At 23.6% G+C, this 15,129-nt stretch overlaps 1 protein-coding gene across 2 annotated transcripts in view; it reads right to left on the reverse strand.

The window, feature by feature from the left end:
- Window positions 1-15,129, reverse strand: part of LOC112601745 — a 77,559-nt gene that overhangs the window by 10,100 nt on the left and 52,330 nt on the right. For both annotated transcript variants that reach the window (XM_025349511.1, XM_025349512.1), the window contains exons 4-5: window positions 6,702-6,837; window positions 781-914 (exon numbers count right to left, since the gene is read on the reverse strand). In XM_025349511.1, coding sequence (XP_025205296.1) covers window positions 781-914; window positions 6,702-6,837 — 270 coding nt within the window. The remainder of the gene's footprint in view (window positions 1-780; window positions 915-6,701; window positions 6,838-15,129) is intronic.

Below are 15,129 nucleotides of genomic sequence, written 5' to 3' on the forward strand. Positions count from 1 at the left end.
GCAACCGTCAAGTTATTATAAATACATAATATTTACTTAGTCGAAAGTATTTTTCTTTGACGTTGTTTTTAATGAAAATATTAAATATTTATTATATATAGTATATCTATACAAGTATTAAATAAAAATCAGACTATGAGAGTGTACGTTTTTAGTTTATGCCCTGTGGTGATTTTGATAAGTTTTTTTCTGTTTATCTTATAACCAATAACCATTTGTTGTATTAAAATCATTACTTTAATAATATATTACAAAAGTGTTTGTTATTTTAAATATGTTTTATGACAGAAATATTTTAATAAAGTATTTTATTTTGTGATGTTTAATTAAATATTGTTTTGAAACTTATCTAAGTCTTCATAATACATTTGATTAATCTTATTCAATATTTGTTCAATGCATTTTATATTAAGCATAATTGAACCAGAGTTTTATATAAATTATGAATTTTGCAAAAATTTCAATCATTCGAGGGTTATGCTTTGTTATAGTATGCATCTTATTATGGGTTCTTCGTTAAAATCGTGTTTAGCTCTTTAATACTTAATATTAAAAATTTAATTTAAAAAAATAATTAGTTTGGTTTCTACCAAATATTCAAAAAGTTAACTAAATACCTAGTTTAATTAATATCATAGTCAAAATCAGGTATTATTTTTACATAATATATATTTCAAAATAATAATTATCTATTAACAACAATCACAAAATGTAACGTTTTAAATTTTTGAGTGGATTTGTGTTTTAACGACATAAATTAAATTAATAATGGAAAAATACCGTTTGATTATTTAAGAACCAACTAATGTTGACAGCTGGATAGCTTTCGCCTGCAATGCAACTGACGTTAATTAGATCACCCGATGAGTACTTCATTCTGTTCGTCTGCAACGTTGGAGGGGACGATGGTTCATCTGAAACAATATAATGATGGAGTAAATATTAGTTTATACTGTATACTATATACATTAAAACATATACCAACTTACATTTTGCTTAATAAATATATCAATTATTTGTGAATAAATGTATCGCATTCATTAGTTTCAAAATAATATATACGACGATTCACCAAACATTGCCCCCACTCCTCTTTTTCTTTAATAATGCAATTATTTAAAATTCGATTTTTAAGAAGTGTGTTATGGCGATGTAAACTTCTGTTTTCAAATGGAAATGACTAAATGGAAATTCCCATGACTAGTTTGAGTTATTAAATTATATATACTGAGTATAATAGACTGTAAAAATGGTTTTGAAAAAATATAATTTAAACGTAGGATAATAATTAATAAAATATTAATTAATACCGAATAAAATAATAAAATATTGAATTTAATATTTATTATAGGTAATTGTATAATTTCTACAAATGATAAAATATTGATATTATTATTAATATTACTTATTATAGTTTTAAAATTAGTCTCTATAATTTCCTAACCTTTAATTTTTAGTACATGATGTTAAATAGCTTGGAAATCACTCGTTAAAATTTTGGTTTAGATATCTCAGTATTATCAAAAAAAGTTGTGTACTGAATAATTAAAGAAGTTGTATCACTATAGGACACATTAGTTCGTTTAAAAATAATCAAATACCTATTCAAAAATATGGTTGTTATGTATGTTCATAAATTCTAAAAATTATATTGTGAATAAGTAATAACTGTATTATAAATGAAAGAATGAAAGTAGGCATACCTATTTGATAAATCACCTTGTATATAATGTAATTTGTTCATCAAAATAATAAAACTATATGAATAGATTTTTGTACGAGATGCCTATAAATATTATGATTTGAAATATTTGTCTGGATCTTTAGATGTTATAAATAATAAATGCTTAACTTTCGATACATAATATAAATTAGTCAATAAAGTTATATTTATTTGCTGTACCAAGACAAGTGGTAAAATTATTTTTCCCTTGTGTATTTTTATTGCATTACTCTGTTTCTATAAACTTCAATAGACTATTAACCAAAAATCAGACAATAAAACATAAACATTTTCTGAAAAATATTTAGTGCTTTATCATATTTTATAATATATTGATGGTTAGTTGTTATAATAAAATATAGTTTTAAGTTTTAATAAATACAAAAGAAATAAATATTTAAAAATTAAAAATAAAAATAAATATTTAAGTTAGAATTATGCAAGAGTTTTAGATGCTGTCAGTGTTAAATTATATTATTAATATTACCTATTTTTTTTCGATTTCATTTAGGTGTTTTATTTTATGAACTCCCAAAGCCAGTTTTTAAGAATATATTACATTTTGTTTAAGTTAAAATATTTTATTACGCATAAAAAATATACATACAGATATAAATTAAAATAAATTATATATTCATATAATTCACCTACTGTACTTTATAATAATATAGACTATATTTTTTTATCAACTAACAATTTAATTAATTTTAATTTTCTATATTTTTGTTACTTATAAAATTATTGAAATAAAACTAAACATTGTATAATAATACTATTGTACATTCTAATAAAGCTATTATTATATTTTCATCTTTCCATAACAATACAAGTATAATTCGTGTGTAATAAGTTGAATTATTATTATTCAATATTTTAGTATCATTGCAGGAAAAAGATCGTGTACCATCAAATTTTGAAATTATTAACGCAACGTTGCACGATAGGATCTATTTCCTCTGTTTTTGGGGAGACGCTAGAAAAATGATTCAATCCATTAACCGATTTAGTCCGGCTTTTTGCAGCTTATCTCAATACATTTCATTAATCATGTCACTGCAATGTTTAACTGACCCAGTTATTTTTTTTTATTTTCAGAAAATAAAAGTTGTATGAAATTACACCAAATACGTTGTGTACAAGTTTAAGTATCACGAAGGCTAAGAAAACATTTAGTATGCATTTCTCGAAGCGAATATTCGATGTATTATGCTATAGATTTTTATGAAACCCCAGGAAACTTGACGGGCACTTACAAAAGGGACGAAACATTTTCATGCATACACAAGCGATACGCAGCAAGTCTGAGTTTCTTTGACAGTAATGCGTTCCCAATGTACATCTGAGAGTGTTCAGATGGTTTTTTTCACCAAAACTTATATTTTTGAATTAATATTCATACATTATTCATAATACCAAAAAATATATATACCGTTCTTTGGTCCATTACTATTTACTATAATAATAAATCGCTCAGTTTAAGTTAGTTATTATTTAATATATAATACAAAATATAACTGACAATCGATCGCTAATTTATTTTCATATTTACCTGGAATTTGATTAATTTCAGAGATTAGAAACCCGAGTTAAAAAAATTTAATAATCATCATTTATTCAATTGAATTGGAATGTTTTTGATAATTCATCTTACACGAAAATAATATATGATGAATTAACAATTACAGATTGTGCAACAAATTTTTTCTTTTTGGTAAAGTTATAAATCAAAATTTATTTGATTTGTATTTTTTTTTTAAATATTTAATACTATTAATTATTAATTTATTAGTGTTTTTGAAACTTGTTATAATTTCTAATAAAAATATCAGCATTTTAGAATTATTATGAATAATGTTATTTATGTTGTTTTCCCTTAAAATGTGTATTCTTTTCGGGAAAAGTGTTAGAAAAAATATATGATAAGTCTTAATATAAAAATTATTAAGCCTTTGGTTAGAATTATATATTAGAATATAATTGGATGAGGTGTTTCAATGAAAATCGTAATGAACCATTTTCGTTGAAATAATTTTTGTAGTTTTTCGTTAAAGTTTGTTGAAAACTTTTTCATATGTTTTCACTTAGATTTGGTAATGAAATGCATTATTATTTTATTTTTTTTTATTGAGTTTCTGATTGAACTAATCTTAAATAACTTTGGCGTTGATTAAATTCGTTCATTTTAATTTTTGCAGAGCACGTTTTAAACCGCGTGTGTCTTATCCGAACTATCGGTTTAACTGACGGTTGTGATATTATTTTGACATTTAGATGTCCGATGTAGATTAGGACTTTATTCAATAATAATAATTGTAAATGTAAATGATACTTACAGATCGATTCCGAAGGGACGAGTGGGGACAATAGAGAAATTTTGCCATCACCATCACCACCACCACTATTATTATTATTATCAAGTTGAAAATGGGAGTGTAAAGTGATGGTGGCAACAGAAGTAGTAAATACTTACACATTATACTACATGCGCAATATACAATATACATATATACACACATATAACAATGATATCATCCCGGTTTTGTGCTTTATAATAATATGTTCAAACGCTATTCATGATGTATATATATATATATTACGCACATATACGATATATATCGTATATATATATATATATGCATGCGTAGAATATATACATACACGCAAATGTTATATACAATATAATATACATATAATATTATAGACTAGTGTGTTTTAGTCGAACAACGATATAATAATTAAACATTTTGCAGAACTGCAGAAGTGTATGCGTATTAATAATTTTGGAATTTCCTTTCACGTTGTAATATGATTTTGCAACGGTAAAAATATTTGATTATTATTGTTGTAAGTATGGTGGGTTATAAGGGACAGGGTTATAAGAGGGTTATAAGAGACAGAGGCGTGTTCAGTGGGTAGGTCTGGTAGGCCTAAGTCTACCTTGATTTTAAACCCTTAAAATATACCCAAAATATGCATTTTATAATGTATATTGTAATATTCAATACAATATTACAATATGAAATTATGTGTAAAAAAAATATATATATCAAAAACAAGTAATTTTAGATTTTGAGAAGAACAATGAATGTATTGATTTTGCAATGTGTATGGTTTTTTTTTTGTGTCTATGATATAAGTAGTCTATAAGATACTTCGATTTTCAACTTTCAGGGTGGCTTTAGATAGCAAATTGGATCTAGTTTATACTTTGGAAAGATTAAAATCATCATAATTTTTTTCATAACTCGAAAAAACAACAAAAATTAAAGAAAAATGGGAATTTTAAAACAAATCCAATTTTTGATAAGATCGATATTCGAAAACAAATAATCCTAGATAATTGAAATTTTTATCAAATATATATGATAATATATTATTAAATTTAAATTTAACACATTCATAACAGATAAGCATCTAAAATGTACAGCAGAGCGGTATATACTTGCTTATTTTTGAAATTTTTTTTTTTATTAAATACATTGAAAATTTAATTTGAAATGTACCCGTTGATGTACTGCGTAGGTTTAAGTATTGATGATAAAAACTAAATACCTAACCTATGATCATAGACATCTATGTGACAGTGTATCGATTTTATTTTATGCCGTAAATAATAATCTATCCATAAATAAAATAAATAAACATCGAATTAATCATCGATCCTCGAGTGCTTATCGGATAAACACGCATTCACGAAAAGTCAACTATTATATTATTATATGATAAAAATCATAAGAAAGAGATTTTTTGACGATGAGGAAAATTAAAACATATTTATTATTTACGGACACCTCTAGGCTACGACAATTGACAATTGACAATTATTACGCGTTTTAATAATTTATCGTTGATATCAATCGTTCAATCGTAAGTGAATTAAGTTCATATTTATTAAAAATATATTATAATTTATAAAAAATTATTATTATTAGTAAACATTATATGATTGATTACAAACTATTGTAATGTAAAGTATATTTAAAAAAAATATCTTAAAAATTCTCTTGAAAAAAATTGTGTACTCACTCATATTACACAAATTACTCTTTAAACCTGATCTGTCCTGAATTTTGAGTCTGGATACGCCTCTGGATAATAATATTAATATGATTATGATATTATTTATTATTGATATTATCAAGTAATAATTAGCTTACGTCGTAAGAATTGATTTGCTAGTTTATGATCGAAACGAATAGAGAATTTTTTTTTAATGTGTTTCGTCATTATGTTTAGAATAGTTTACTTGAATCTTCAACTTTGGTGGATATTTTCTGCTACCAAATTTTATCTAATTGGCACTTTGGGGAATCAACAGTAGAAAAATCTGACTTAGTATTTTTTGGAAAATTAATAATAATAAAAAAAAAAAATAACAGGAAAACAGGAACATTTACGCAACACTAGTTTTTAACAATACTGATTTTGTTTTTTGTCGATGTAACTCAGAAAGGAATAACAGCTGGTTAACTTGAAATTTTTATAAATATTTATATTTACAATTTATAGAAATTATTATATTATATTTAAAAAATTATAATTTAATAATATTAAAAAAATATAGTAATATAATATTTAATTATATTTTAATTTTTGAGCTGCTTCTAAATATTTTAAATGTTTGATTACTTTTTAATTTTTTTGAACTGTAAATACCAGGAATTTATTCACTCTATTCTAGAGTACTTCAGTATTGACTTATATGTAAGTCATAACATGTAATTTCTTGAAAAACAAAAATAGTTTAACCTATCAAATTCTGAAAGTAAAAATAATATAAGTATAATATAAAGTCCTTAGAAATATTTACTAATTCATTCGTTCCATACACTCAAAATTGTTTTTCATGCACAATGATTTATCATTAAATTAAAATTAGAATGACTAAGTCACCGCTGACAAGGAACACTTAAAACGTTAAAACCTACAATTATATAGCAAAAGCGAATTCTTTTATAAAAAAAAATATTTTACTTACTAGTGACGTATGTGAGTTTAGTCTTAATACCGGTGTGGAATAGCGGAGCGTCCGCTGATACTTCGCATTTATAATATCCCGTCAATTCCCTTTGAACGTTCACAATGGTTACTTTGTTTTCATCGGATTCTTGTACCTAAATATAAAATTACATTTTATCAAATCGACAGTTTCAAACGGGAGTTTCCCGAGTGCATCTCAAAATTATGTTTTTTTAATGTTCCCAGTGTGTCCGTATTCCGTAATAAGGTATCACCCGAGTGCGTTTTAAGAAAAAAAAGGTCATATTTTTGATATAGCTCTAGTGCGTTCCAGTTCATTTAGAGTTACCCAGAATGCATCACGAGGAGTTGAACTGGCTTACACTCCAAAAATATTTTTGATTCTTATTTATAATTATATATTTTATTTTAGTTTATACCCTTGAATTAGGACAATTAGTGTACTAATTATTTTTAAAAGTTCTTTTTTTTTTATTCAAGATAAATTTTATTTATTTATTTTCATGAATCATTATAGAAGTTGAAATGCAATTTTCTATTGTTTAAAACCATAGCTTTCAAAATAAAGTACTATAGTTGTATATTTGAACCAACATATTTGATTATCGTAAAATCACTCAAACTTGTATCTTGAAAGATTTATTTGATAATTTTATCTTAAATAGGATTTATAGCTGTGAACTGAGGACGCACTTGGGCTATCAATATAATTTGTCCATATGATTGCGAACGCACTCAAACTATAAAAAAGGTAAAAATTAAAAACGGGACGCACTCGGGGTATCCCATTCTAAACATTTGGTCTGTAATTTATATATATAGATATACATATATAAATGCATTATGTCATAGTTTATAAAAGTTTATAGCAATAATAATTGCTAAGTTCATGACAGCATTATAATGTTATACTTATTATGTATTAATTAAATTCTCAATAATTAATATTAGAATACGTTTCGTATATTTTATTATTATTGTTTGATAAACTAATATAACCGTTGTAGTTGTATGCGTGTTTTTCTGTACATATTGTATTCTTTAATTTTTATAACATTTATTTCATCATTTAATAAATATAATAAATTATAAATAAAAATACTCGAAGATTTGATTAGATTTTTTAAAATTATATTAAATAGATATATAATATAATGAACACATATTGATAAATAAGTTTACTGGAACATTATGTTTATTTTAATGGAATTTCAAAAATAATTGTATAAATTATATGTATTTTGCGTAAGTGAAAATGAACTTAACGATAATATTGCCTTGGCAGGTGTACATACATTTTGTACGTTATATGGTTAGCAATGAACTAGTTAATAGGTTTTTACTTTAAAATACTTATGATAAGTTATATATTATATAGTTATACTACCATTTAATATATTACCTATATATATATATATTAATTGTACAATTTTAGAAATAACACGAACGAAGTTAATGTTATCATTTTTATAATGTTAAATATTAGTTCATTGTTTTGAATATAGATATATACATATGCTGAATAATTTGTTTAATTTAAATTAGTAATATAATTATTATAAGCTTATAACTAAAATAAATTCAATGGTTTAAATAATTAATGAATATAGACTATTACTTATCAATATTATTACTATATTAAAAATAATCTATAGTTATTATACCTAACTACAATAAGTTCTTCAGTGTTTTTTTAAAAAAATAATTTTTGTAATAGGCATTAAACTTTTTCTATTTTTTTATTTTTATTGTTATAATAAATTATAAGTTAAAGTCACATTATATTCATGTTTAAAACTCAAAAACATATAGAGTATTATTAGTACTTTTGTTTATCTAGTAATTAATATACGCTTAATATTAAGTAGGAAAGACGTTGGAAAAATAAATAATGTGAATAACGATGATTAAAATTATTGAGTACATGAGTCAGTGACTATGTAAACATCCACATAAGCATTGTATACGTTTCACTTTAACCATAACAGCTTCTTAAGAGAATGTCTCATAATATGTGTCATCTTCGTCTTATCAAACGTACTAAATAAGTAGCAAATTTACATTCTGAAGTTTCAAAGTGATGGTTTTAGTTTTAACATCAGGGTGAATATTATAAAATATAATATAATATAATATTATTATTAATCGTATTAAAAAATTTACAAAGTGACAACATAATCTATTTTTTTTTTTAAATATTTTAATCTTAAAGTAAGATTTGAGCATTTTTAAATTAGGAAATTGTATATAATCATATATTTTTTAAAAATAAAATATCGAAAAAAAACAAATAATTATATTCTTACCTTAAGCTTAAAGTAAATTTCTTTAGTATTAAAACTAAAATTGGAATAGTTAAACACAAATTTGCGATGTTGAACGTTTGTAAGACTAAGATATAATATAGACTAAGAGTATATTTTTAATTATTTTTTTTATAAGCCATATAGGTTTTTAAATATGAATAAAAAGATTTAAGTTGGAATATGTTTAAATTGTTAGTGAGTTAGTTAAAAAAAAAAAATTAGTTCAAAAAAGTGTATGATATGTATTTTTTTTAAAATTATTTTCCCTTTATCTTTATGGGGTTCACTTTGTCCTAGTATTCAGATCCAGTAAATAATGTGTAATATTACTAATATATTTTCCAAATGTTTATTTTACTATCAATATATTCTTATGTCATCTTTTTAAAATATTCAAAACATGAATTTTTTTCAATTCTTTTTAAAGTAAATTTAAAAATAAATTATTAGTGTAAAATTTTAATGTCATATTTTGACCACTCAAATTAATTTATTTACTTTACTTAGATTTCCCATATTATTTGATAATAGTTATTTATTTATATAAAAAAAATTCTTTTCATCTAATGACACGTCATGTAAATTGAATGCATTTAATAGAATTTATTTTGCGTAAATGTTCTGTGTTCAGTTTAAAAATAAGATTTTATTACACTTTATTTGTTTTTAATATTTTAATATAGTTTACGATGTCAAAAATTAATGAAATTGCTTGTAATTTTACTTTACTCTTAGAGATATTAACGAAATTGTACTTATGTATTGTATATTTAACTATCTTACTCAAGTTTAAGTAAAATTATAAGAATATATCTACCAACAAATTTTATTTTAAAATACAAAAACAGGCAGTTTGGAATAATACAATCACGAAAGTCTTGAAACTTCACTACATCCATATAGCTATTTTCAATTATTTTTTCATAATAAAACATTGTTGAAATTAAGTTTTTATTTTATTTGAATGACTATTTTAGAAATAAACTTTTTTGAAGTTGTTTTGTACCTAATTATTAATTTGAGTACTTATCTATAGGCAACTAGCTACTTACAGGTAGCTTTTACTACCAATACGTTTTATATTATGTTTATTAAATTATAAGCCCGAACTTTATAATACTATATATTTATAAAAAATGTTAATAATGCAAATATATTAAACATAGTTGGATTTAGATAAAAATAAACAAAATTACTGTTACATTGTTTATTGACGTAATTAAATAAACGAGTGAAGTAAATGTATAAATAAAGTACATGGTATTTTTTAAATAATACAAATTATAGGTACAACAAAAAAACGTAATCACAATAATCTACAGTTTCTGGAGGAGTTTTGAATATTTAAATAGGTTAATGGAAAATTTAGTTTTAAATTTATGTGTGTAAAAAGACTAAGTGGTCTAAAGCTTTGATTCAATGTATTGTTTCAATAATTCTTTTTTTTTTTGTTAACTGAAAGTGCTTATGCAAATTACATGTAAATTCAAAAATGTTATTTCGGTATAACTACATATCACGTTATAGCAGGGTACATCAGCTGCAGTTCATTTCTAAAGAAAAAGATTATAAACTTTTCTTTTCATTGTTTAATAATAATATATGTTGGTTTACTCAGACATTTAGAGTTAGAGTTTCAATTGGATATTAGATAAACATAAAATATGTGTACTAATTTTAAAGTAAAATTAGTAAAACTTAAAACTAAGTAATTAATAAATTATTTTTTTGTTATATTTATATTGGTTTTGTATATATTTATTATATTATAATACTTACTGTATTGTCTGTATTATAATAAATTTAGAAGTTTAATAAATTAATGCAATAATATACAATTTTACAGTTTAAGTAATAAAACCATAAATTAGTTAAATATCATTATTTATTGCCTACGTTGACTATTGACTTAAGTTATTTTCTTAATTTTTGCTTATTTTGATATTGCCTTACCGTATCAGTTATTACTGTGATAACCTAATTATAAATGTAATGAGATCATTACCTATAAAGTAGTAAACATAATAAACAATAACATTTGATTATTATAATAGTGCAGTTGAAAAATGATAATGTGCTAGTTTATTTTTCACTTCAATGGTAACAGCAACATTTTATAGGTAGTGAATAAATAATGAGAAATACATTTAAATTTAAAATAATTTATATTGAAAAATACAACACTAACTAGCCACAATAAAATACAAGTCAGAAACAAGCCCTACCAATAGAACCAAAGTGTATAGTCTAGGTGTTTAATAAGAGAGCTAGGAATAAGGAAAACGCTTAAACAAAGATTTTATTCTGTATTAAACAATTTGTTATTAATTAGTATTGTAAAAATAATTAAAATTAACAGGGAAAAGGTGTAATAATATGATAATGAATAATAATATAAATGTGATAAGTGTAATAAACATGAAAAATAATTACGTTTGATTATTACAATAATCAATAACGATTAGTCATTACTGAGAATAGATGGCCGGCATGATGATAATACTTATTTATGTAGTTCATATAATTTTTGTATGATTTAAAAAATTTTTGATTACAGTTTTATTATTATTACATTGATTTTTTATTACTGCATAATTAATTATGTAACTATTATAACTATTTATATAGTAGATATATTAAATCGTGTACAATAAATTATTATACATTTTCAATGTTTATAACTACGGATCTCGTACAATATTATCTCAACTCTATATTTTGAATTTAAATTAAACACAAAATGGGTTCCCAGAAACGATACACGAATCAATACAAGTGAAAGGAAAAACACAATCTAATAAAGAGTTCAATCGTCAAAAATCGAATGAAATATAAAAACCGGCTCTATTCATTGTACATAGTCCAACAGAACGAAGCTATATATAAACTTTTACTTGATTTGATATAGAAGTTGTTGAACACTATAGACCATAATCCCTTCCTTTTGTATTTTATTAGATCACATTTATCAATAGTTCCCTCTTTTTCTCTGTGTTTTCTCTTGGTAGTTTTTATCAATGATTATGGTCGAAAACTAGCTGTGGAAACGAATCGTAAATCTCATCACAATACAGTTTATTATTGCGTATACAATTCGATCAAATTAATAGTATTTATAAATTTCTAGTCGTAATTTTTATAGTGTTCAATAATAATGCTATGAAACTTATGCCTACAAAATACAAATAATATAATATAACGTTAATGACGCAATGTAAATTCATAGCGAAAGTTAAAATTATAATAAAAAATGTGTTGTTATTACTGAGGTTTGTCCGATTGTCTATCACCATTGGTATATAACCAATTGTATACCTTTGTATAATTGTATGTGATTCTGCTCAAGAATAAAACCTCACATGTAAATATTGTGTAAAAATGTAGATTATTGTTTTATTTTCTAAATAGCTGGTTGGTAGTAGCCAATAGGTACCTACTGTACATAAAATATTAAAATAATTAATCACTCGTTATGTTTTGTATGCATGCGTGTATACCAAAACAAATGGTACAGAAATTCATACTTGGCATTAGTTCAATAATAAATGTAAAAATCTGGCATTGTGATGTAAGACTACAGAAGTTATTTTAATGATCCGGTACGCGCAGTGTGCACAAATATAATTAAAACTAAACTCCAAACTTGCCTGCTATTATATAAAATCAAAAGTAATTTCCCATATTAAGATGGTGTTATCGATTATTTATTCGTGTGTATAACCCATCTCTATTAATAAAGTCAAAATAAATATTTAATGTGTGTTTAAACGTGTATTTTAAATCATATTACTTGATGTGAACTGAAAAAAAAAAGGGGACGTTAGTATTATGCTGTGTAGTATATTTCGAGTGTAGGTATCTCATCACTGAGTAGATTACTTTAATGGACATGTTAAATTTAATTGTAATGATGAATCATTCTATTTGAATAATGATTCTGAGCAGAAACGGTGTGTCGTTCTCAAATTTTAGTACCTATAATAATACTGGATAGACAATAAGTTAAATAATAAGATGTTGATAAAATATAATTTATAATAATATGATACCCATTGGCGAAACTAGACATTTTCATTAGGTCAAGCTAAATAAAATATATATAAAAAAATATGTGCCAAATAATTATTAAAATATTATATAATAATATACAATATACAAATAAAAATTTTCAGCCAGTATTAGGTCAGGCCATGGCCTGACTGGCCTGACCTGTAGTTTCGCCTATGATGATACCTACTTAAAATTTAACCGATGTACTGCGTGTAATAGTGCAATTAAGTTTGTGGTATGATTAATAATAAATCAATTAACTATTTTGAAAATTTAGTTCGTATAAAAACTAAAAATATTCATAATGGATAAAAAGTGTACATTTCTAATGATTAATTTTTAAATTTAAATTTCGATAAAGCGAAAAAAATTGTAATATAAAAAATTCAATGATATCATTTCTTATTAAAGTATATTATAATTTTGTCTCTTGATTTGAAATAACACAAGAATTGTATTTATGTTTGATCAATATTTTGAGTTTGCTGTAAGAAAAATTTTTGAAGAAACTTTCATTAAATTTTTAAACTTAAGATATTTTAAAAGGAAATTTCATCAATTTTTAACTACAAAATCTTCGTATTTTGACAAATTTCATTGTAAAAATAATTTAAAAAAAATTCCCTTGTATTTTTTGATATTTTAAATTTTCTGTAAAAACTTGTATAATATTTTTAAGCAATTTGATCTAGAAAACATTGTTAATTAACATTTAAAGAAAACAAAATTGAAAAATTTCAAGTATCTGAGTGTAGCATTAATTTGTTTAAATATTTTGAAATTTCTACTGTCTATAGAAATTAGAAAAGCATCATTTTAATAAAAGTGGAATATACAATCAATATTTTAATTAAAAAAAACAAAAATCACTTAAGCATAATAAATAAGGTAAATTAATAATAAATAATAATAATAAAAAAAATTATACTTAATTATATTAATATTTATTAATATAATAAATATCCAATTTTTCTGCTTTTTGTTAAAATCTAAACTTTTAAGGATTATTAAATTAATTGTAATTGTAATGATATTTTTTTCAATATATTTTGATTGGTGGTATAGAAATTCGGAGCATTTCAAATGGCTCCTATCCATTGTTTTATTATTCCCAAACGGCTCTCGTCGAAAAATATTTTATGAATGGTAAAATGGTTAAATCCCAAACGGTTCTCGTTGAAAAAGGTTTTATGAACAGGTAAATTATCTAACAGCTGACGGTAATACTGGTATACAGATTTGAGGTCTATGAACCGGTATACCGTATTTTTAAATTTAAAATTAATTTTTAAAATAGTACACCGAAAATATCGTATATAGGTACTCGTATTGATAATATTAAATATACCGAAACATTGAACATATTATTTATATCGAAATTAATTATATATTATACGTACTTATGTACTTGGCGATATAATAGGCGATGATTGTCTGTATTATATCGTTCCTACATGACTATTGTATATCATCGATATCTAATCAATAGTGTGTGTATTGATGGCTAATTGTCAATACTGACAATAATAAGAGGTTGAATTAAGTACATATTATAATATAAATTATAGTCAATAATAATTTTGCTTATAAAATGTAACCAATATGGATATGGTAAATCATCGTGTCAGCCTGAGCAGTTTGTTCGAAATTAAGTCTGTTCACGATATCCACTGCCTTTATGTGCATTTATTGATAATCATATTTATTAATTATTTTTTCGAGATATCAAGTGGATTATGTGAAAAAGTTGGTTGAATATTTTTCGTTTTCTTTTAATAGAATTTAATTTAATTTACAATACGTGATTTTTGTATATAACCTTGAAAAATCACCAACCACATCTTATTGAGACAGTTCTAAGTCTGCGTGGAAAGGTATTCGTGTTGTAAAACCCCGAAGTCATTTGAGTAAATACCTGTTCGTAAGACTTTTTTTGACGGGAGCTATTCGGGATTTGATCTTTATGTAAAATAGGAGCCGAATAGCTATGTCCTAAAAATGTTGACTTAAGACACACAAAAAAACAACATTATGCTTCGTTGAAAACCAATATATTCATTACTTTGCTTA

Source organism: Melanaphis sacchari, unplaced genomic scaffold (assembly GCF_002803265.2).
Source record: "Melanaphis sacchari strain LSU unplaced genomic scaffold, SCAv2.0 Contig7_pilon_pilon, whole genome shotgun sequence".
In the NCBI taxonomy this organism is placed as follows: Eukaryota; Metazoa; Arthropoda; class Insecta; order Hemiptera; family Aphididae; genus Melanaphis; species Melanaphis sacchari.